This window comes from Lolium rigidum, chromosome 5 (genome assembly GCF_022539505.1).
Source record: "Lolium rigidum isolate FL_2022 chromosome 5, APGP_CSIRO_Lrig_0.1, whole genome shotgun sequence".
NCBI lineage: Eukaryota > Viridiplantae > Streptophyta > Magnoliopsida > Poales > Poaceae > Lolium > Lolium rigidum.
The window spans coordinates 58940064-58964794 of record NC_061512.1 but is presented as its reverse complement, the minus strand read 5'-3'; the positions used below and the strand labels follow the sequence as shown (position 1 = coordinate 58964794).

General features: G+C 49.1%; 3 protein-coding genes across 3 annotated transcripts; 2 read left to right on the top strand and 1 right to left on the bottom strand.

Annotated features, from left to right (window-relative positions):
- The first annotated feature begins 362 nt into the window (after positions 1 to 362).
- LOC124654464 (putative leucine-rich repeat receptor-like protein kinase At2g19210) lies at positions 363 to 5710 on the top strand. Its single transcript, XM_047193459.1, has 12 exons — positions 363 to 887; positions 973 to 1166; positions 1984 to 2483; positions 2627 to 2765; positions 2882 to 2953; positions 3162 to 3233; positions 3309 to 3389; positions 3661 to 3827; positions 3910 to 4145; positions 4211 to 4337; positions 4733 to 4801; positions 5025 to 5710. Exons 1-12 carry the CDS (start codon positions 363 to 365, stop codon positions 5708 to 5710), a joined length of 2868 nt encoding a protein of 955 aa, XP_047049415.1.
- LOC124656002 (protein ELC-like) lies at positions 4859 to 7890 on the bottom strand. Its single transcript, XM_047194818.1, has 2 exons — positions 6714 to 7890; positions 4859 to 5632 (listed from the first exon to the last, which is right to left on the bottom strand). The coding sequence occupies exon 1, from the start codon at positions 7888 to 7890 to the stop codon at positions 6730 to 6732; it is 1161 nt and encodes a 386-aa protein (XP_047050774.1). The 3' UTR covers positions 4859 to 5632; positions 6714 to 6729.
- Positions 7891 to 21391: 13501 nt separating this feature from the next.
- LOC124656001 lies at positions 21392 to 22397 on the top strand. Its single transcript, XM_047194817.1, has 3 exons — positions 21392 to 21795; positions 21942 to 22224; positions 22306 to 22397. Exons 1-3 carry the CDS (start codon positions 21679 to 21681, stop codon positions 22395 to 22397), a joined length of 492 nt encoding a protein of 163 aa, XP_047050773.1. The 5' UTR covers positions 21392 to 21678.
- Positions 22398 to 24731: the final 2334 nt, after the last annotated feature.

Genomic DNA, 24731 nt, shown 5'->3' with positions numbered 1-24731 from the left:
GTACTCTCTTATATTACCTCCGTTCAAAAAGAATTGTATTGGTTTTATCTATATTCGGATGTATCTAAACAATATTTAACTGTAGATACATTGGTATCTTAAAAAAACGTCCTTTCGGTTGACTTCTGACTTGTGAGCTACACCCGCGAAATTCCCCGTCCTTCTCGCCGCGGAATACTTCAACACATGCAACGTACATACGACGTTGACCTGCAAGCACAATCGCCGGAGCGGCGCCCAACCAAACTTTGCCACCAACCTCTCGCCGGCCGGCCGGCCGGCCCAAGTATACGAGGCTTTGACTTCACTAAAGAGGGTAGGACATCACTCATCAGGAGAGAAACAGCAACGTGCATGCAGCCATGGCGCCAGCTGCAACGGCTACACCTTGTCCTCAGCTGCTACTCTTCCTCCTCCTCTTGCTGCTATGGTCCGTGTCACCCGGCCATGGACAGCCCGACGCTCTAGGTTTCATCAGCATCGACTGCGGCATCACCAACGGCACCAGCTACCCCGACGAGTCCACCAGGGGCCTCAGGTACGTCTCCGACGCCGGTTTCGTCGACGCCGGAGCGGGGACCAACGCCGGCATCAACCCGCCCTACAGCGACCGAGACCTCGCGCCGCGCTACCTCAACGTCCGCTACTTCCCCACCACCGGTGCCGGTGCCAGGGTGCGCAACTGTTACACGCTCCAGGGGCTCTCGCCGGGAGCCAGGTACCTCGTCAGGTGCAGCTTCTACTACGGCAACTACGACTCGTCCAACAGGCTGCCCACCTTCCACCTCCACCTCGGAGTCAACCCCTGGGCCACCGTCAACTTCACCGCCGCCGACGACACCATCATCCTCGAGGCCATCACCGTGTCGCCGGCCGACTTCCTGCAGGTGTGTTTGTTTACACCCCTTGACAGACTTGCCAATTTAAACTTTCAAGTTGGTGCATGAAACTCGATGACAATTACTTCTGCAGGTGTGCCTTGTGGACATAGGGCAGGGTACGCCTTTCATCTCCGGACTTGACCTACGGCCGCTCAAGGCCGCCATGTACCAGGAGGCCACCGTGAACCAGTCGCTGTTTCTGCTCAGCCTGCGCCGGCCGGCGGCGAGATTCGCCTTGAACCGGTACCACTTCTGGCGGCCGGCCAGTTCCTATAGAATATACAGGTGAGTCCGGCCAGTGATAACCACGGATGCATATTATAGTTGCCTGCTGATTACTCCTAACGTAAAACAATGGGTCATGTTGACTTCTTTGCTCACAGCCAACACACCATTCCAGCTTACGACACCATTCCTTGTTTTCCGTTTAGATGAACAAATTTCTTCCAGTGATGATTAAGGTAGAGGTCCAAATTTCTTCCATTTATATGGACATTTTTTCTTGCACAACTACACAGTAAAAGCTTTAAAATACTACTGTGTAATATGGAGACAGGAGGAAGTTACCATGCTCCAATATTCACAGAAATAAATAAAATCCTAAGCTCATGCTGCATTTTAATTTATCTAGTACATAGCTTTACGTTATAATTTATTATACACACCACACTGGAAGACGGGTTAGCAGTGTCAAACAAAGATTATATATTGTCAATTTTTAGGGTAGAATATTTTCATTTTTTTACAACACAAGGTTTTAATATTATTACAACTCCCAGGTCCCAGTAGACACTAACATGCAGTTACCCCCTGAAATGCGGTCAAACTGACGGATGGCCATTGACCACCAGCTTGTTCTAATAGGCAAAAATTTCACAAGAATTTACTTTTTGCATTTCCATTCTTGAATGAGTTGCTAAGTACAATGACATGGCAACCTTTTGTAACGCCAAACCAAATGTGCCATTTTCTGGTCATTCAAGAATCAAGTTTTTCAACCAATATACTCTGGCGATTTTGCAGAATTCTGCTAAATGTAGTGGTCACACCATTTGCAATTCCTAGCAATTTTCTCACACCAGATTCCGTTCATTACCAACAGATACCCTTTTGATCAACACGACCGTATCTGGCAGTCCTACGGCGATGTAACTGCATGGACCAACATAACAACTGCGGACACTGTTGATGTCTCAAACTCCAACAGCTTCAACGCGCCTACGGTGGTAATGCAGAGCGCCGCCACTCCAGTGAACGGTACCCAGCTCGACTTGTCATGGAGCCCAGACCCCTCCATGATCAATGACAACAGCAGCACATCATACCTCCTGCTGCTATACTTCGCGGAGCTGCAGCAGTTGCCTGGCAACGCACTGAGGCGATTCGACATCCTCGTCGACGGCGCCTCATGGAACGGCAGCCGGAGTTACACACCAAAGTACCTTTCAGCAGAGGTTGTGGAAAGGGTGGTGGTTCAGGGGTCAGGCCAGCACGCTGTCTCACTTGTCGCCACGCCAGATGCCACGCTCCCGCCCATCCTGAACGCGTTAGAGATATACTCGGTGCGGAATATGACTCAGCTTGGTACGGACAATGGAGACGGTATGTAACACTACAACCCAGTGCTGCATTGTCAATGATCTTAATTTGGGTTAAGATTAAAAGTCCAACAGTGTTGTATTATTTGTTCTGGATCGCATAAAGGAGAGCTTCAGAAATACCATCTCCTTTTTCCATATTAACAGCCAAAGCCATGATGGCAATTCGCACGACGTACATGCTGAAGAAAAACTGGATGGGTGATCCTTGTGCACCGAAAGCATTTGCCTGGGATGGCCTGAACTGCAGTTATTCTTCGTCTGGCCCTGCATCGATTACAGCTTTGTAAGTTATACACTGGCAAGCATTACAAAAGTAACAAACTAGTGATGAAGTGCAGGAGAACTGCCCATACATTCTTGAACGGAAAGATTAAGAATAAAGCTTTTTTCCATATCCAGAAAATTGTCATCCAGTGTATTGATCGGTGGAATTGATCCTTCTTTCGGTGATCTAAGATCCCTCCAATACCTGTAAGTGTCAATATCATCATACAGCTTATTCAACTTGCAAGTTATAGATTTAAGAACACCTTCAGGTACTTAAAACCTTCTACTACCTCCCATCCAGACAGAGGAAGTAATATTTAGCAGCTAATTTCACTATCAAAATGAATCAAAAAAAAATGTACATTATTTTCTATACCTGTTAAGAGTATTTTCATAAGAATTGCAATTTCAGGGACCTGTCTAATAACAGCCTGTCTGGTCAAATACCTAATTTTCTAGCGCAAATGCCATCACTCACATACCTGTAAGTATACTTGTTTGGTTCAATTCACTTTACAATATGTAGCACCAGTATATTTAAAAATATTGGTTTCCACAGTGATTTGTCAAGCAACAAACTCAGTGGATCAATTCCTGCAGCTCTACTACAAAAGCAACAAAATGGATCTATTGTATTAAGGTTTGCATAGCTAACTTACAACTTGTATAGAAATATTTGATGAAAATAGCTCAAACGGTTTTTTATTTTATTTAACGGTAAAAATGGGGGAGTGCACCATTCATCCAGTACAAACTCCAATGAGGTTACTTTTATAAAGATTGTGGAATAGTTCTCATGGTCAAAGAATTTAGAAGGAAGAAACAACTACTACACTTAAATAAGCAGTACAGTCACCACATTTTCTTGTTCCAGAATTGACTAATTCAGAAATTGTTGATATAAATGCCAGGATTGATAACAATGCAAATATCTGTGACAATGGTGCTTCTACATGTGCTCAAGAAGGCAAGGAAAAGAACCGGACACTTGTCATTGCAGTAGTTGTTCCAATAGCTGTAGCTACTCTGCTGTTTGTGGCAGCGATTCTTATCCTTCACAGAAGGAGAAATAAACAAGGTACTGTAACATTTTTCATCCAGGAAACCACTAAATCCACAGTAACTAAAGCTCACTCATACAAGATCAGGTTTGATTACAGATACATGGATGGCAAACAACGCAAGGCTTAATAGCCATAGGGAGAGGTCAAACATATTTGAGAACAGACAGTTCAGTTACAAGGAGCTGAAGCTCATCACAGCTAACTTTAGAGAAGAAATAGGGCGAGGAGGATTTGGTGCTGTTTATCTAGGTTATTTGGAGAATGAAAGTCCAGTTGCTGTGAAGATCCGTTCACAAACATCAACTCAAGGGAATAAAGAGTTTCAGTCTGAGGTAGGCTGTGAACTTGAGGCTTATCGTTTGTTTACTTAAAGCAGACTTCTTACTGCAAATTGCAGGCTCAACACCTGAGTCGAGTTCACCACAGGAACCTGGTTTCCTTGATTGGTTATTGCAAGGACAAGAAACATCTGGCCCTTGTCTATGAATATATGCATGGAGGAGACCTAGAGGGTTGTCTAAGAGGTAAGTTAGTTTCTCCCTGAAAAACTCACCTTTAAACTTTAGGCATTAGTTCAGTATAACCTTTCCCTCGATACTAAGTTTAGTGTCCATTGTTTAAACTCCTTCTATTACACTCTCAGCATAACTGTAAAAAAAGGAAGCCATTTTAAGCAAAGACAAACTTCCTAGAAGATGTGAGTTAACTGCTTTATTTTCTTTTTGAATTGTGAATGGTATGCTCATGTGTAGACTGCAGTATTAACAGAATTGTGGACAAAGCAGGCATTTTTTCCTAAATAGCGCACCTGCTACATACAAATCATTGCCAAACTACACTAATTAATCATGTACTTTTTATTGTAAAAATCTTACTTTCTGCGCTTTTTATGGCCATATTTCATGATACTCTGTCACAGGAGAGGCCTCTATTGCTACACCCCTAAGTTGGCATCGACGTCTCAAAATTGCTCTCGACTCTGCCCAAGGTTTGTATGATTGTGCACACTGCACACCAGAAATTACAATTTAGTAGCGAAAATGCATCAAGATTTAAAGGACTGGTACATAAATTGATGTACTGATGACTTGATACTTATACTGGTTAAGCCTAGCAAAACCTTAAGCCTCAGACAATTTGGCTACTTTTAGTTAATGATTAACCTATTGTTATCAACTTCCTGGCCACTGATCATGGTCTCATGGATACAGGATTGGAGTATCTACACAAGTCCTGCCAGCCACCACTGATCCATAGGGATGTGAAGACAAAGAACATCCTGCTATCTGCAGACCTAGAGGCAAAGATATCTGACTTTGGCCTAATGAAGGTGTTTGCCGATGAGTTCATGACCCACATCACTACCCAACCAGCAGGTACCCTGGGGTATCTTGACCCTGAATACTATAATACATCCCACCTCAGTGAGAAGAGTGATGTGTATAGCTTTGGAGTTGTACTACTGGAGCTTATAACTGGTCAGTCTCCAGCGGTATCCACGAGTGATACGGAGAGCATCCACATTGCAACGTGGGTGCGCCAGAAGCTCTCGGAGGGTAACATCGAGAGCATTGCTGACTCAAAGATGGGGAAGGAGTATGATGTCAACTCAGTCTGGAAGGTTACTGAGCTAGCACTGCGGTGCAAAGAACAGCCATCACGGGAACGGCCAACAATGGCAGATGTTGTAGCTGAGCTCAAGGAGTGTCTGGAGCTGGAGGTGTCTCGTGGAATTGGAAGCTACAGCTCAGTCACTAGTAGCACAAATAATCTCAGTGCAACAAGTGCCGACTTACACAGCGATGCTCAAGCAAGTGACCTGCGGCAGGAAAGCATACTTGAGTTGGGACAGGTTGACGATGACTCTCCAACTCACACAGGTCCAGCACCAAGATGAGACCAACTGTTCAATTTTGTATGGTTTGTACATAAGTTTGGATGCATCAAAAAAAATTGTGGCCCTGTAATTTAAGCGAGTAACTAATCAGATAATTAATCCTGGAGCTCTGTGGACTACACAATTAAGGTTTTGAACATAGTGTGAGAACTGGTAGTTATTTCAGATGGAACTAGACTTGTTAATAACTCGATCGGTAATTGCGAAAAACTCAGACAAATTCGGCCAGATAGAAGAAGAAAAAACGAAGAACCCACAACCTTGTTCAGTTCTCCATTGTTTTCTTTTCCTGGAACAGCATAAACAAGACCATGGGGGAGAAGCCCCCTGCCTCTGGGGAGAGACATTGATTTATACCCACAAAATAAAACAGAGTGATTAATTCAGCCTACAGGATTTGAAGTTGGGTTGGCCACACAAATTTACAACCATTCCAAGCAGGCCCTACATGATTCTAATTTGGGTGGGCCAAGAGGCCGTTCACCTTCCATGGTTTTCAGTTTCAGGTGTATCAGAAAGTTCTACAATGTGGGTGGGTTCATTTATATTACACTTGAGGTTGACAAGTCAGCAATAAGAAGAAATACTTGTATTGTATCACATCGTCCAAGTGGAACAAACCTAGGTCGTAACGCTGATCCGCGCATGATAGCTACTCTAGTCACAAAAATCTCAGGATTATGATTCATGCAGCAGGGGACGGTTCGCCTTTTTTTTTCTTCAAGGAGAACCACCTAATAGTTTTTTTTTATATTTTGAGTGTAGAGAACAAAACTGAGATATGTGCTGCAAGTTGAATAACGCAGCACAACACTACGAACTGCACTCTCAACTACTAAAGTAGTTACTGAGACACATGACTCATCCATCTGTTCATATTCAGTAATCATCCTGACCAGAAAAATAATCTTGCTAAGCACACACCAACGCCGGTATTAAACTTTACACTGTGAGTGACTCTTACAATGGATGGAATCGATTGAAAAGCAACATGTATACTGACCTATCCCTGGTGGTCGCTAGGACGCATACTGTGGCGGAGCCCGTGCGGCCATCCTAGCGACCTGCGCCTGCTGCTGCTCCCTAGTGACCTTGGTGTAGAGGACGCGCTGGAAGAACTGCTCCCGCGCCAGAGCGCGCACGCTCCTGAGGTAGCCGTCGAATGGCACGGACCCTTCCTGGACGCCCCTGTCGAGTGCATAAATGGCGTCCTCGAGCGCCCGATCAGCTGCACTACAGTCAAGCATCTGCCTGGACAGCACGTCCGCAGGCTGGATTGCCCCCTCCGCTTCGGAGTCTACGTCGTCAGCGGCCCCCTTGCGGTTCTCAGCGACCCAGGCCTCGATGACATGGGTGGCCATCGTCACGTCCTGAAGACGGCGCTCGAGCGCCTCCATCTCCTCGGTGATCCTGCGCACCCCGCTGTCGACGGATTCCGCCCGGCCACGCAGCTCGGCCTGCACGGCGGAGAGGGCGACAACCTCGGCCGCACGCGCAGCACCCAGGGCGGCAGCGTCAGCGTAGGCCGTGTCGACAAGCTTGGCGATGGCGTTGCGCCTGAAGACCTCGGCGGGGTCCTCGGTGGACGGTGGGCGAGCGGCGAGCTGGGGCGAGGCCGGGAACCTGTATGGGCGGGATGCGTACTCTGAAGGGGGGCGAGGAGAGGGGGCGTGGTGCATCGAGGAGGAGGAGGCAGGAAGAGGATTGGGAGGAGTGGATCTGCTGAAGAGAGGCGGGTCGAGGCTGAAGAGGTGGGAGAGGGACCTGGCGAGGTCGAGGAGGTTGGAGGAGGGGAAGACCCAGGAGCGGAGGTACGGCGCGCCGGCGACGAGGCCGGAGCGATCGACGAGCGGGTGGTGGGGCTTGATGAGCATGTCGCGGGTCGGGGAGAGGAAGACGAGGGGCGGGGCGCGCGGGTAGGGGTCGGGGAGCCAGAGGACGGCGGGGAGGTGGTAGACGGCGCCGGCGTGGGTGATGGGGATGGTGCCGTCGGCCTGGAGCAGGTGCGCGGCGCGGCCGTCGTTGTGGGTGAAGAGGGCCGCCCTGGGGTGGAGGGAGGGGAAGGCGCCGGCGAGGGCGACCAGGTGGTTGCGGATCAGCCACTTGACGTCCTCCGCGTAGGGGAGCGCCGAGGGGCCCCGCTGGGACAGCGCCGTGCTCAGGAACTGTTGCGCGTACATCGGATCGGAGAGAAAATCCTAGGGTTTCGGCTCGTATCCGGTGGGAAGCTTGGAAGACGGACGGAGGAGAGAGAAGCACCGGCGCCGGAGACGAGACAAGAACGGGTGTTCACAGATGGGCTGAGAAAGGCCCAGTCGAGAGAGCACTTTAGGCCAGGCTGCTTACCTGGTTTGGCCCATACCCTGCAACTTCAAAGAGCGCCAAGGTCGAATAGAAACTCCCGAGAAACTTATAAACAGAAAAGAATGTAAATTCCTCAAGTATCTTCTTAACTACTACCTCCGTTTCAAGGAATAAGGCGCACGCGTATTCCAAGATGAACTTTGACCATAAAAGTTTAGCAACAAAATCTTGATTATATTATATGTATATAGTATCGTTGGATTCGTATTGAAAAGCACTTTTTAATGATGCTAATTTCATACAAACAATCTTTATCTATTTAAAGTAATTCTTGGTCAAACAAAAAGCTCGTAAAACGAGGGCGCCTTATTCCTTGAAACGGAGGTAGTATTAAATTGCTAACCGTGGTTCGTACGTGTACGTCGTTGCTTTCCACCGTTCGCGCGAGTACATATGGGCTGAGGCCCAACAAAACTCTGAAACGTTTTCCTCTTTACTCAAGTCATGGGTATGGCTCTACTCTTCTGAGGCGCCTCCCGCTATCGAAAGCAGCGGTGCTCCCACGTCAAAAAAAAAAAAGCAGCGGCGCTCCCCTCAAAAAAGAAGGAAGCAACGGTGCTGAGAGTCTGATGTCGGATGGGAACGGGGAGCTGGCGCCGTGGTGCGCGTCATGGGTGTAGAGTTAGACCTGCTTCTTTAATGAAAGGCAGAGATGAAACTGTGTTGTTCTAACTCGGCTATGTTCACGTGGTTTAGAAACCAACAATCAAAATAGTACTAGCTGGTCAGGTACTACGATGCATGGCCCAAACCCGATCAATCAATCGTTCCTATTCAAAAAAAAAAAAAACTAGCTACTCTGTCTCCTCCTCGAAATAGGCTTTCGACCAGCTATATTAATATAGCAACACACGGTACAACTGTTGGACCTTAGCACAAGCATGCCTAAAAGAAACCAAAGAGAAAGAAAAGAGAGAAAAAATTCAACAACATCGGATCGACGAAAATGAAGATGTCGCTCAACCGCCGCACCCTCCGGATAATTCCCACCACGCTCCTAGCACTCCGAAGCGCTGCGTATCAAGCAACACCTTTAAGAAGTAATGCGACGATGACGACGCTGCCCGGATGGCTCCTAGGGTTTTCCCCAACACGAGGAGGAGAGAGGGGGAGGTGTACGCCCGACGCCCGCAAGAAGGAAAGGCGGCGCCCACGCGACGTCACCGCGTCGGTGGAAGCTAAGCCGCCAAGGATTTCTCCTGACCCCCTCCCCCCCAAACCCCGCTCCAGATGCTTCATCGTGCTCCACCAAGCTTGCAGCCCACCAACGCGCGCCACCACGGTTTTGCCAACACAAACGCCGTCTCACCATGGAAATCAAAACGCGACCAGCGGGAGCGACCGAGGTGGGCCGAACTGTTTCGTCTGGTCTCGCCCCTTGGTATGTGTGTTGCGGTAGTAATTCTTTCTCATGTCTCCTAACCCAATCGATCATATGCCACACAAGATGGGATGCAATGTGTGCACCTCACGCTAGCTGGGCATTAGGGTTTACTCAAAAAACACATTGTAATTTTGGTTTTGAACTAAAACCTGAAATTTGTCGAATTTGTTTGATGCCCCGATAATTCATCATAATTTTTGCATTGTAATTTAGGTTTCCAAGTGAAACCTGAAATTTGTCCAATTTTTTTGGATACCCGATAATTACTCAAAAAAATTCATTGTAATTTGGGTTTTGGTTTTGAACTAAAAGCTGAAATTTGTCAAATTTGTTTGATACCCTGATAATTCATCATATTTTTTGCATTGTAATTTAGGTTTTCAAGTGAAACCTGAAATTTGTCCAATTTTTTTTGGATACCCGGTAATTACTCAAAAAAATTCATTGTAATTTGGGTTTTGAAATGAAACCTGACAAATTTTTTGATTCCAGATAATTCGACCATGTTAACACAATGTGAAATGCCCTAAGAAAATGTGTGCATATTGCATTGTGTCTATATCAAAATGAATTGAAAAATCGTAGCAACCCACGAGCACTTTGCTAGTAATATCTAAACCTTAGATTTTCACAAATCATCATAGATAAAAAAATGAAGTATATATTTAATTTTTTTCAGTCTATGTTTGTATCATGTATTAATTTAGTCTTTGGCGTAGCCGGTGGGCCACAAAGTATCCATCATATTAATGTTAACATGAAGACGCATAAGACCATGTACTATATAAAAAACATGAAGTATATATTTACTTCTTTTTCAGTCTAGGCCACAAGTACATATCACATTAATGTTAACATGAAAGACGCGGAAGATCATGTACTATGTTGCGTCGGTTCAAAAAATATGTGTCAGAGTTTGAAACCGCTACGTGTATGCCAGTATGTATAGAATTGGTAGTGGGATCCCCTATTCACATCCCATGCATACATGCATCCTCCTTTCTCTCACAATTTCACGGTTAGAGCATCTCCAGCCACGTTCCCCAAACCGTCCCCCAAACCGCGCCGGATTGAGCGTTTGGGGGACGTGTTTCGTTCGTGCCGCGTTTGGGGGACGTCGCTCCCCAGTCGCGTCCCCCAAACAAAATTTCGCAAATTTTAAACTTAACTAGATTCGATTAGATTCGTCCAAACTTACATAGATTCGAACGAAATTTGACTAACTTTAAACTAAACCTAATCTAGAACCACTTGCGGCGGCCGGAGGCGTCGTAGTACTGCTGGAAGTTGTACATCTCGTCGGTGACGACCTCCTGCTTGACGCGCTCGTCGACGGGCTCGTCCTTCACCAAGCCGCTTGGTCCTGCCTCGCCGTCGTCGGTAAGGTCCACCAGCGGCTTGCCGGAGTCGCGGATGGACATGGCGATCGCCGCGTCCAGGTCGCCCCTCCAGGCGTCCTTGTCGTCCATGGACGCCAAGAACGCCGCCCGCAGCCCTGGGCAGTCCTCGGGGTCGTCGGCTGCCGGCGATGAGCCGCTGCTGCCGCTCGTACTCCGCCGGCAGCGCCGCCTGCGACGCTTCCTCCGGCTCCTCCTTCACCTCCGGCTTCGGGATGAGGAGGGCGCCGCCGCGCCTCCCTTGCTGCCGCCCGCTGCCGCTGCCGCCACGCCTCGTGTTGACGGGCGTCGCCGGCTCCTCCTTGACCTCCCGTTTGGGGACGGTGTAGGGCGCCGACCGGTACGACGAGGACGACGTCGATCGCGCCGGTCCCGAGGAAGAAGAGTGCGAGGAGGACGAGTACGTCGTCCTTCTCGGCTGCCATTGAGGAGACGGCGGCGGCGACGACGGCATCTCCAGCCTTGGAGCGCCGTTGCGGAGGCCGCGGATGACGTTCTCGAGGGTGCGCCTCGGAACGCCCCAGAACAGGGCGTGGCCTTCCCTGTTCCAGCTGTTGGGGCCGCCGACGAGGTTGTCGGTGCTGTGCATCTCGACGTCGTACTTCGCCTGGAAGTACGTCGTCCACCAGGCGTCGTTGTCGTTCACCGCCCATGTCGGATCCAGCCGCTCCTCGGCGGTGAGTTGAGCCCGACGGGCCTTGATGGCGTCCCTCCATTGGTCCGTCTTCGGCTTCGGCGGCGGCTCCTCGGCGGTGAGTTGAGCCCGACGGGCCACGCGGCCATGCACGACGAGACGCGTCCCTGCGTCGCCTGGGAAAACAGGGACGCCATTAACGTCGCTTGACCAAAGGTAGGAGACGGGATTTTAGCCTTCCTGTGCCGCTGACGGGTCGGCCCCGCCACTCCCCGCCTCGCTTTTCGTTGTGTCCGGCGTCCCCGGTGCGTCCCCTGTGGGACGGGGACGGGCTCGGGGCGCCGGACACCGAATCGGGCCGTGCCGGACAAAAATGGGCTTTGGGGGACGAGGCTGGAACGCTTTTTTTGTCCGGCGCGCCCCAAATCCCTTTGGGGGACGGTTTGGGGGACGCGACTGGAGATGCTCTTAGATCCCACATTTGCAAGAAAAAAGTGAACCAACTATTTGAGCTGCATCATATGTTAGATTTTATATGAGCCCATATCCTGCTATGTAGGAACGAGTATCGGGCGGGCGCTACGAGTTTGTGTGAGTTGTAGTAGTGTCGATGGCTCCGCCCCGAGAGCCCCTCTCCCAGCCCCAAGCGCGTCGACCGCCCCAGGTCGATGCGGCCACCCACCTCTCCCCTGCGAGACCGGCGGCCGCTGCTTCCGCTGCCCCGGTGGCCCCTGCCGCCGTCGTGACCCTGCTGTTTGGGTCCGTCACATCGGAGATCCTCTCAAGTGATGCCCGGCGCGCGAGGTCTGGCGACCTGCCAGCGCCTGCTTCTCCATCAATGGCCTCCCCTACTGCTTTGAAGCCCGATGCGGCGTCATCAACCTCGTGTGAGCAGCCTGCTGTCTCAGGGAGCGGGACGGAGCGGAGCGGGCACAGGCCCGCGTGCTCTGAGATCCTGCCGCCTTCGTCTCCTCTTCGGCCTGGGGATAGGCTCAAATCCTCGCATCGATGGAGGCGCAAATCCTTCCTCCCCGAGTTGAGGTGAGCTTTGGAGCGCCCCGGCTGCGCTCAATAATTGTTGCCCCTGTTCACAAGGATGACGAGTTAAGTCGATGGATTCCCCAAGATCTTGGTGGTAAGTGGCAAGTTGTGCGCCCCAAATTCTGGTGGCGGAAGGTTAATTCTTCCTCTTCGGGAGCTCGGCCTGCCGGTCGGCAGCAGGGAAATTCATGGAGGGGGTCTGCCCCGGAATCGAGTCGCTTCAAAGGGCTCTGCTATCGGTGCTTATCTTCTTCCACTTTGTGCAAAATTGCAAAGGACCAGTTCACTGTCTCGTGTGCAAGCTTCCTAGACATAGTGCTCGCACCTGCACCACTCGAAGCCCACAATCCCTCTGCACGCCTCCAGCCAGCTCTTTCGCGCCGCCGCGACCGTCGCCCGTCCTGCTGCAGGCAAACGCCGCAACCAGGGCCGTGCATCCCACCTTGGCTCGGGAGCTAGGGCATCCCTCCAGCCAGCCTGAGGAGGTGTTCAGTTCGTCGTTCAGCACTCCGGCCATAGAGATGGCCGCCTCGGAGATGAGGCGCACCCACCTGGCCATCCTCCTGTCCTACCCAAGGCTCAACATCAGCACTCGCTCCATCGCCAAGGTGCTGCAAGCCAAGCTGGAGTTCCACATGGACGACATCCATGTGTCTGCCTCCTACCCTGACGACTTCCTCCTTCGGTTCGTTGAGCCATGGCAGCGGGACATGCACGAGCTAGGCACCCTGTCGCTGAAGCGCGGCACCATGGCGCTCAAGACGTGGTCTCCAACGGCCCGTGGCCGCCCCCAGACCTGGCGGTTCTACTGCCACGTCGCCATGGAGAACGTTCCGCTCAACGCCTGGAACGACGAGGCCACCATCAAGGAGGTGTTGGGTGGCACCTGCGAGCTTGACAGGATCGAGCGGCGCTCCATCACCCGCGACAACACGGCAGCGCTGTTTGCTTGGGTTTGGTCCCTGGACCCTGACCTCATTCCCGTCGTCAAGTCCCACTCCATCCTCAACCGCCCGATAGAGAGGCGTGAATCACGGCCGGAAGGCACTCCGGCGGAGGAGGACAGGGATGGCCCCCTTTACAGAATCCTCATCCACCTCGATAGGGTGCTGGATTACACTCCAATGGACAAAATCCACCACCATCGCGGGTACAAGTGGCCGCAGGATTTCCGCAAGAACTGGGACTTTGGGATCCCTGACAACAAGCCTGGGCTTCGCCAACGCCCTGCTCGGGATCGGCTTGGCCCCTCAAACCACACTCGCCGCCCGATGACGACAAGGACTACGACCGCCGTGATGATCGCGATTGCAACGGTCGCAATGGGGACCACAGGCGCGACGAACGCCGAGGTGGTGATGGAGGAGAGGCCAAGAGTTCACGCTGGAACTCGGAGCGGCGACAACAGCACCAGGACCGCCATGACAGGCGCTCGAGCAGGTCTCCAGACTATCGGCGCCGCAGTGACTACTCTCATCACCGGTCAAGGAGCCCTTCCGCGGCAAGCCTCTGTGATGTTCAGCGCATCACTCCTACCAAGGATCAGGTGCAAACGCACCAGGAAGACTGCCTCACAAGGCCTGACCAAATGGTTAGGCCACTACTGCACGTTCTTGCTTCTCCCATCGCTAGAGGCCGCAGCCGCAGAAGCATGTCTCGCACACCTGAGGGATCCATGGCCATGGGGATCACCCCTTCGCCACCTGGGGCGTCACAGCGGGGACCAAGCCGCATCAGCCCAATGAAGACGTTCTCTCCTCTTGCTGTACAGCCGAGTTTCGAAGGCATTGTGCTGTAATAACCCAACTTTGGTGCATTGATTTAAAAAATTTAAATGCAAAATTTAGGGCCAACAAAAACTTTTCTTTTTCTATTTTCAACTTTGCATACATGTTTGATCTTGCCCTTGGTTGTGAGCATGTGTGTATGTTGCTTGTGAAAACTTCATGTGTGTGTCTCCCCTAAAACCCTAACACCCTCCTCACATGTGACACCCTTTTTGAATTCTGGTTTTATTTAAATCAACCATGCCAAAACCCTTGAGAATGTGGTCATTATTGCATGTGATAGTAATCTTTCTAGATTATGCATCTCCCCAAATTTCTCTCCTTCAAAACTTTCCCATCTTTTCTCAAATAGCATATTTGAAAGTTCTACAACCAAGTACACCTTTGGCTCATCATATTTTTGCCCTAACTTTGCCCTAGTTCATGCTTAGGAGTGCTTATTAAAATTTCAAAAGAAATATAAAAGAGGGGAATGACCATGCCGGCCATCACACCACCAACCATTCCTTGCATTTCTCCTTTTTCTCTCCACCCTCCAAAACCACCAGCATTGGTGGACAGATTTCGACCCCTCTCTCCACTCTCTCACTCCTCACACACTAAGCACATGTGTGTGCATGATTTTGGCCTCATGTGAGTCAGAGGGAGATTGGAGAGAAATGTGGCTGGGGCGGGTTTGGAGGCAATGCTTCACATGAGCTCGATCCAAGCAGAAGGAGACAAGCCCTGGATTCCATGCACACCTGCACACCCATCCTGTCCCCTTCCCTATCTCCCTAGGCCGCCCTTCCATCACACCCGCATGAAGACACCCGCTCCTTCTCTTCCCTCTGATGCGCGTGCACGCGACGCCAGCATGTCATCGTCGCCATCTGCACCCCTCTACTCCTCCTGGACAACCCCCTAGCTCCTCTTTCTTACTCCCCATCGCTGACACCCGCTCGCCGCCCACCAGTGGTGACCGTGTACACGCCGCCGTAGCCACGGCCACGCCGGTTACCTCACCACTCGCCCTGGTCGCTCCCGCCCGTCATCTACACTCGCCACAGCACGCCACCACCTCGGAGACACATGCAGCGACAGCCTCAACCCACCCCATGAACGCCAACGCTGATGCCAGGTCCTATCGTTTCGTCGAGCACCACGGAGGCAGACGCGACCGCTCCCTCTCCTGGTCGCTGCCGACGCGAGCATCGCGCCAAGGCCTGGACAGTGGCACGGGTGAGCAGCGCCACCGCCCCTCTCGACCAACCAGCAGCTGCCGCCACCCCACTCTTCCGCACACGGACCCGGCGCACGGTGCACCGGCCGTTCCGGTATAAAATGGCACAGGCCCCCTCAGCTCAAACGCCATCACCACCAGAACACCATTCCACCACCACTCCACCTCCCGAGAGGAGAGGAGCTCCTCTCCTCCCTGCTGGCCGCGATGTTACTCGCATTGCTGCAAGCTCCGGTGAAGGTTGTCGTCGATGGGCGCCGCCATTCTTCTCCCCTCCTTGCTCATTGGATGCACACGCCTTCCCTCTCCCTAACGTGCTCGATCTTACCTTCCAGGGGCACCTGTAGAGGACACCACCGTGAACAGCGGTTTCGCCCGTCACCGCCGATCGTCGGATGGTCGTTGCTGTTTCGGCCGCTGCTACCTCCATTCGAAAGCTCCTGCTCCGCCGTCTCTGACACGCCTAGTCTCGCCGTCGACAGAGCCCCGAGGTGAGCCCCCTAGCCCTTGTCGGATTCTAGGGTTCCCAGAACCCGTCCGCGTCATGAGGAAGGAGGAGACGCGGTGGCCGTTGGATTTCATCCAATGGTTGCATGCGCTCCGGACGCTGGCCCACGCGCCAGCTCAGACGCCACGTCCTCCTCCGTTTAAACTGCGGTTCCCGCGCGACTGCGTCGCTGCTGGGCTAGCCAGCAGCCGAACTGGGCCATCACCTCTCTTCCGGCCCGTTTCCATTTAAAGTTTAAATCTGACATTTCCCTCCAATAAATAGCTTAGTAGGTTTTCAAATATTGTAAATTCCTAGATGATTCAAATTTGATGATTCAAATTGTTGGTTGCTCATGAACAAATTCTTAGCCAGATAAAATTGCATGCATGTGATTTAGTGTTGTGAATATGTGCTAATAAATAAAAACCTAAAATGTTACTCATTGTGTAATTTATTTATGGTGTAAGATTTATAAAACCTTTCTGCATGAGGTTAATTTTGTTGTGAAGTAGATGTAAATATATTTACTTTGGCACTAGTATCAATGCAGAAGCTTCCTGGATTTGAGTTGATTTACAAAACAAGTTTTGTCCAGAGAGCCAGTAAATGAATTTTAATTTGAAAAATACAAATGTTTTTGAAACAAATCCAAGTGCAGCTGGTAGATATAACTATAGGGTAATTTTGTGCCAAAATAAATATTTTCAGAGTTGTAGTTAAATTCTAAGGATTTTATTACTGAAATAGAACACTTTTTCAGTGTCTGATTTTTGTAAATTCATTTACAAATCAGAAAAATGCCAAACCAGTGGGGTTAGATCAAATTTAGTATTAGCTATCCATGGGTATGCTTGGCTCTGGTTGGTGATGCTCTGATACTGGTGTGTCTAGCTGTTTATGTTCTCTAGTTCTTATCTTGTTTAAATTGTCTAGGTCATTTAACTATAGGTATGCTGCATGTATTTTGTGATTCACAGAAAGATTTAGACCATTTAAATGATTCCTAAGTTATTTCTGGAATTGCAAAAATCACATTTTTTGTTTTAAAAATCATAAACTAGTGAAACCACTTTCAGTAGCTTGTATTTGTGAACCCTTACATACTGTGATTTTACCAATTTTGTGTGTGAATTGTTCTGGTGTACGTGGTCGGTTGATTTGGTATGGTCTGTTTCTTTTATTTTGCGATGATAGATTCGAACGCCGCCGGAAAAGGGGGAGGAGGTGACTTTGGGGGATTTGAGAGGAAGACCAGGGACACTTTGTTGATCAAGGCAATCCACCTCTTGATGCATCTCTGGTCCTATATATCTTGCTCTTGTATTATTACAGGTTTTATAAAGTGCAAGTCTTTTAATTTTCATGTCGGTGGTTAGTGCCACCCGGAGCTTTATTAATCCACCCTTAGGGTGCATCCCTCGTTGGTACCTACTGATCCAAATCCTAATAGTGATGTGGTGCTTACCACCTTATCATCCTTGTCGCTGCTTTTCAAAGAAAAGTCGGACTATAGGTTGGGAGCCCTCTTGAAAAAGATTTGTGAAAATGTTTTCAAGAAACAGAGTGTTTCAAAAACCTTGGAATGGGGTAGCCCTGCCCAAGTGTGAGTTTATAAAAAAGGAAAAGGTTTTTGGAAAGGAGGTTGCTGGAGGCAAGTGAAGAAAATTATTTTCGAAAAACTTTGGTGACTAAGTAGCTGAACCGGACCTAGCCAGTACAACCACATTACCCTTAAGTGGGACGGGGCGTAGCGTAGTAGTTTGTCTCGCCTTAGTTTGGGTCCTGCAAGTGTAAGGGGTAGTCCGAGTATGGACACCTATCGACCGTGGCCTTCCCGGTGAACTAGGGGCGTCTTTCCATTGCGTATCGATGGCAGGGGTACAACCTATGAGCTCCCATTGAATAATGCCCCGCAGTTGGTCGCGGTATTCCGGAGGATCGAGTTGGTCGGGGAATTTGCTACTCGTAGGTAAACGACCCCTCGGACTCAGGTGTTGGGAGGTACAACTCTAGGCGGCATGTCTTAGGCTAAGGCGAGCAGGCGAAAAAATACGATCGGGTACTTGTCGTGGCATATGTTGTTATGCAGGAATGATGCCCACACGATGAGTATTCGGATCTTGTGGGGAAAGTGTACAACCTCTGCAGAGTGTAAATCTATTTGAATAGCCGTTTCCATGGTTATGGACGTGGGAATGGAAGCTGCTTGGCATTAAAGAAAGGTTTTTTTACAAAAGTGATTCCCAAAAAGGTTTTGGAAATGTACCTAGGAGGTACGGTGGAAAGCTGGAGTAATTGTGTTGGCCATATGAGACGTCCGGAAAAGAAATTGGGTCTTCCTTACCTATTAGTCTGCAAAAAAAGTGGTTTACAAAAAGTTTTCAACAAAGATATAGAGATGTCATACTCTCGAGATGAACCACCTCTCGCTCCTTGTCACCCTAGTTTAGTGTCTGATCCTTTCTACTGCCATATTGCATATCCTTTATTTCTCTCTAAGGTGGTTTGCGAGTACATTCAAAAGTACTCATTGGCATTGTTGTCCTGGCTATTTACTTGGCCAGACTTTGAAGAGGAGTATTTCGAAGAAGAGGAGTACGACGCTGAAGACGCGAACTAGGACGCTCTCCCAGTCAGCCGCCTGTAGGGTAAAGGCCTGATTGGGTTCCACCGCTATTTGGAGTCAAATAAATTCCGCTGTTGTCGGGGGTACTCCTCGGCAATGCCCACCTTGAGGGGCTTAGGGTTGATGGAATCCTGCTGGCTGACACGGGACATCGGATACCAAACAAACGAGGAGAGAGATTTAACCAGGTTCGGGGCCCTTAATGAGGTAAAACCCTTACTTCCTGCTTGTCTGATCTTGATTGTTGAGAATATCGGGTTACAATGGGGTAGCCGAAGGCTTCGACTAAGAACTCGACGAAAATCTAGGGTTGTGTATGACCTAACTATCGACTTACGGTGGTTATGGCTAGATTGATTGTATGTCCCTCGGCAGCCCCTCTCCTGGCCCTTATATTGTGAGCCAGGTCTCGAGAGGTCTGTCCGGGTACGACTAGGCTACAAAGGATGCTATATCTAAACTTTCCTTGTTTCTTCGTCTTCTTGCCAAATCCCTCAAGAATCCTTCATGGGAACCGACATAGCGGCCCACCTTGGTCGGTGGATGATCTTCATGGGCCCCTGGTTGGGCCGTAAGAGGTAGTGCAATACTAGTTACCCGAAGGGTAATTCCCACATCAGTAGCCCCCGAGTGACTGGCCAAAGAAGCATCGGGCAGGGACTAAAATTTCCTTCTGTCGAACGTTCACAATTGCCGGAAGATCTCGACTCCTTCAAGATAGTAACACCTTTTGTATCGGGTGCCCGTTCAGCGCTCCCGATGGGAGTAGCCCCCGAGTCTAGGCACGGATGCTTGAAACCGTGTGTAGACTCAAGTTGTACTACTCGAATGTTTTCCTTTATCCGATATGTTTTTATATCGGGTCTTCAATACCTTCAAGTAAGATCATGTTTGTTGGTAGTACGTAAAGGATATTGAGTAACGTGCCCAGCTTTACTCGATAAATCGATGCTGGTTAACTGCCGAATGGAAAAACAACGCTACTCTACACAAAATGAAGTCCCGGGGCGTGATCCTGGATCGTATGAAATCTTCGAGTCCACAGTTTTTATCGGGTGCATGTTCAGTGCTCCCGATGGGAGTAGCCCCCGAGTCTAGGCACGGTTCTTGCAACCGTGTGTAGACTCAAGTTAAGCCACTCAATTGTTTTAATTTCCTTCGAATGCTCCATGAGGAGTCGATACTTTTTGATGACATCATCGATGATGTAGCCACTGCATTGGTTTGATTGACATGACATGACCTGATGGGCCCACCCTACTTCTGCGCGGCCAGTTAAGAATTGACTAGTGCTTGTGCATTGACCGAGGTGCCTCCTCGATTCCCGTGCGTAGTGGGAGTAATGGGCCGCCGGTTTTATCTCTCCTTCCGGACACGTGTACTACTGGATCCTCGCCCATTTTCCCACGATCACCAGAGTAACGGCCACGATCTCCAAGAATTCTCCGTGATAAATAGGGAACATTTTCCTGTTTTCACTTTTTAGGCCTCCATACTGCTCATCTTCTTCCTTGCCTCCTCCTTGCCATTGCTTCTGCCTTCAAGAGCTCAGCCACCATGGGCAAGAAGAACGGAACTGCTAGCTCGAGCGCTACCGTAGGCGCTGCCAGGGTTGGCCTTGATTGGTGCGCTTCCACCATCTCCAAGCGCGAAGAGAATAAGATGAGGTCACTCGGCCTCATCTCATCTGCCGAATCTGACTACCTTCATCCAGGTTCTTCCTCCCGCCCGAGGCCTCCAAAAGGCTTTACTATTATGTTCGCCGCTTTTCGGTTTCGTGGACTTTCTCTCCCTGCCCATGAGTTTCTTCCCTCTCTCCTTTTCTTCTACGGGATTCAGCTCTGGCAGCTGACTCCCAATTCCATCCTCCACCTTTCCATCTTTATTACTCTGTGCGAGGCCTTCCTCGGCATTGACCCCCACTGGGGCTTGTGGAGGACGATTTTCTACGTCAAACGCCATAATGGCAATGATGGTCCCCCTGTTGTTGGCGTAGTCGGCTTCGTCATCAAGAAGGAGGTCAACTACTTCGAGTACCCAATGAAGGAGTCAGTTCAAGGCTGGCGACAGAAGTGGTTTTATCTCCGAGACATCCCAGTACCATGACGACGCTCCAATATGCCTCCATTTGAGGATGTCCTCTCTGTAGTGCCGAAGAAGTCCTGGCGAAACACTTTGACTGCCAAAGAAAGCGCCCTAGCTGATCAATTATACGAAAAGGTCTTGGACCTGAAGAATGCAGAAGGTCTGACGATGTGCGGCACTGAGGTGGTTTAAGTGTTTCTAAAGCGTAGGGTGCAACTGCTGATGTCAAGGCCTCATCAGTCAAGGATTAGTTCAGCCGATGTATCCGAAGAAGATCTTCGAGATGAGGTGTGGCGCCTCGTCTCAGCCAGAAGGACAATATTGTTATGACTTCGGCTCGCCCTCCTCTCGACCTTAGGCATCTTCATGCGAAGGTAATTTGGCTTGCATTTGCATCGGATGTTGTTTTTTGTTTCTGAATCTGAATCCTATAACTTTTTCTATCGACAGGCTTCCACCGTTGCTCAATGTTATCCTCCTACACCTGAAAGTGGGGTAGCTCCAGAAGATGACGATGCTTCGGAAGAGACTGAAGATGTACAACACATTTTTGAGGACAGCGACGTCCAAGGTGACAAAGCCCCCGAGGATGAAGCCTTCACTATATCTATGCGACGCAGGAAGATCAATGAAGATTTGATAGCGATAGCAGAATCAAGTCCTAGTGGACAAGATGATGATGCTAACGCGACTGCTCCCCCTGCTCCTTCTCGCGACACTTCGACTCCTCAACCTTCAAAAAGGCCATCGAGACTCTTCGCAGATGAGGATGACATTGAGTCCATGTCATAAATATCTCCTAGCTCCTTTTCGATTGTATTTTGTTCCTTTCGGCTTTACTGACTTTTCTTTTGTTCAGATCTGAAGATGATGATGAAGTTCCACTCTCGAAGAGAGCAAAAATATTGAATGAAAAGGCTGAATCTCCAAAAGAATCAATGGCTAGAGCGGATCAGATGACCACCCCTCCGCCACGGTCGAGTGTGGCCAAGGTTCCTTTCTCGACGGTCATCCCGCCAACAGGTGCCTTCATTCCTTCGACATTGCATGATTACGTAAGTACTATTCTCAACCAACGACAACCAGCCGTAGCACCTGCTAGCCCCCGAGTCGATAATTGGCATTCTTGAAGGAGGCCGAGTATAGACTAATATATACTTGTTATTTGCTCTGACGTAATTCTTCAATTTTTATGTTGCAGCCAATTTATGCCACAGTTGACGCTGTAGGAGATTTTGCTGATCAGTTCACTCGTCTAGAAGCTGAAAATGCCCAGCTTCGTAAAGCTGTTAAAACTTCGGCTGACCAATTACTGGAGGCTAACAAACTAGCATCCGAGGTGCAAAGCGAGAACACATGCCTAAAGGATGAGCTGACGAAGTTGAAGAAGAAGATGAAGGATGATCAAGAGGCACATCACAGGGCTTTAATTGAAGCTAATGAGAAGGAGGGTGCCTTTCGAGAATCCATCGAGAATTTGTTGAGTAAGTTTTCTCCAGAGTTGCATGATATTTCTTTTTAGAATACCCTCCTGACGCGATGAATTGTGTTTTGTAATTTTCTAGATACTGTCGATATGCCTATCGATCGTAGAAGCAAACTTCGAGTGGATTCGATGTTGGATGCCCATTCATTTGCCAGTGCGTCCAGCAACTAGCTCCAAGAGCTTTTGAAGAAGACCAAGGGGGCTTTGTCAAAATTATTTTCGATGGTGTTCTCAAAGTTGGATCAAAACAAGACCCTTGGGGAAATGGCGGATACCTTCTTCATCGACTCTCCCGAAGCTATAGAGGTATTGTAGCGACGCTCTCGTCTTTACGGAGCAGTCCTTACTTTCCAGCTTTTGATGGGGCACGGGCTTGGTTCTGAACTGGAAAAACTATCCAAGGCGCTACCTGTGGACGCCGATAATTGTCTTGTCAACCTCGAGCCCTGTAAGAAATCCTCAGTTGTGTGTGCTAATCAACTCCTCAAACTGGTCGATGAAGATAAGAACAAGACTGTATCTGAAGCTGGTCCTAGAACATCGGCACAAGCTTGATTGTGCCTAGCTTACCTTGTTTCTAATTGTAACCCAGATTCACTCTAGTCTTAACTTGTACTTAATTAATCTGGCTCTGTTGCCAGTATTTAACTTTCTTTTGAATGCCGATATGTCCTTTTATGTACGCTCCCGATGGGAGTCTTTCCACTTTTTGCTGCTGTTCTTTTGAGAAGGTAAATTAATTATCTTGTTGCAGATTCCCTCAGCTTCCTCTTGTGTCGAAAGTTCTCTGAATTCTTCTGCTGTTGATGAATCGGAACTTGTTCGTCGCTTGCGCGATCAAATCTCTCGATTGAAAAAAGACATGTCTGGTCTTCATGCCATGGCAGCTTTTGTGAAGAAAAAGAGCGAAATCGTTGTTGCGGTTGAACAACATGCTTTGGATCGCCTTCGGGTGGCTACTGAGAGCTTGAGTTGTAAGCAATCATTCACTTCCCTTTAATCTCCACCTGATGTTTTTATTGGATAACCCTTTATTGACTTGTTTTTTGTCTTCAAAAGTTGTTGCTTCAGATCAGTCAGAAGAAAATAGGCGGATCCATGAGAAGATTGCAGTAATGACCGATATTACTCACCCGAAGTATGAGCTATGGTCTAATCAGTCGAAGGCTTTAATAGTGGCAAAATTTGAATATCGAGCCGAGAAAGTCCATTATTACTTTGATAAGTACCATGGTCATCTCTCCATGGTGTGGAAAACCATGTTTCCATTAGATCCAGCACCCGAAACTTTGTGTGCTTTGTTCAATCGATTCAAGACTCCAACTAGAATTCGATCTTTGGTGCGTAAAGAACTTCTTGCTGGAGCCGAACATGCACTTGCTTCAGTTTTAGCATGCCATTAAGCCATAGATTTGGAATCCGTAGCGAATATTAATGCAAGATTAGATCGATACTATCCATAGATAGGCATCCTGCTTATATTATTGTTTCTAGGATGGAAGTGATAGGGATATACCCTAGGGGGTTGTGTCACCAGCCCCACTCGCCACCCCACTCGCCACGGAGCAAAGGGCCCGAGCAGGGTGCTAGTCACTTGGGCGACTGGGTGACTGGCCCCTGGAGCGACTGGGCCAAAATCCTTGGGCGGGCTGACTGGACGCCAAGCCCGTGCGACTGGAGGAGGAGATTACTTGCAAGAGGAGCGACGAATCCCGGATTAGTAGTAACTAATTTGATTCGGGCTTATCTTTATGTAAACCCTAGAGCTAGACCCTAGAAAGACACATCATCTGAGATCCAATCTCCCCTCATCGCTCTTGGCATAGCCGCCGACTGAGCCCCCTGATGCGCGTGAAACACACGTCCGTTGGGAACCCCAAGAGGAAGGTGTGATGTGCACAGCAGTAAGTTTTCCCTCAGAAAGAAACCAAGGTTTATCGAACCAGGAGGAGCCAAGAAGCACATTGAAGGTTGATGGCGGAGGAGTGTAGTGCGGCGCAACACCAGGGATTCCGGCGCCAACGTGGAACCTGCACAACACAACCAAAGTACTTTGCCCCAACGTAACAGTGAGGTTGTCAATCTCACCGGCTTGCTGTAACAAAGGATTAACCGTATTGTGTGGAAGATGATTGTTTGCGAGAAAACGAGTAAAGAAGAATTATTGCGGTAGATTGTATGCGATGTAAAGAATAGGACCGGGGTCCACGAGTTCACTAGAGGTGTCTCTCCCATAAGATAAATAGCATGTTGGGTGAACAAATTACAGTCGGGCAATTGACAAATAGAGAGGGCATGACAATGCACATACATGATATGATAAGTATTGTGAGATTTAATTGGGCATTACGACAAAGTACATAGACCGCTATCCGAGCATGCATCTATGCCTAAAAAGTCCACCTTCGGGTTATCATCCGAACCCCTTCCGGTATTAAGTTGCAAAACAACGAGACAATTGCATTAAGTATGGTGCGTAATGTAATCAATAACTACATCCTCGGA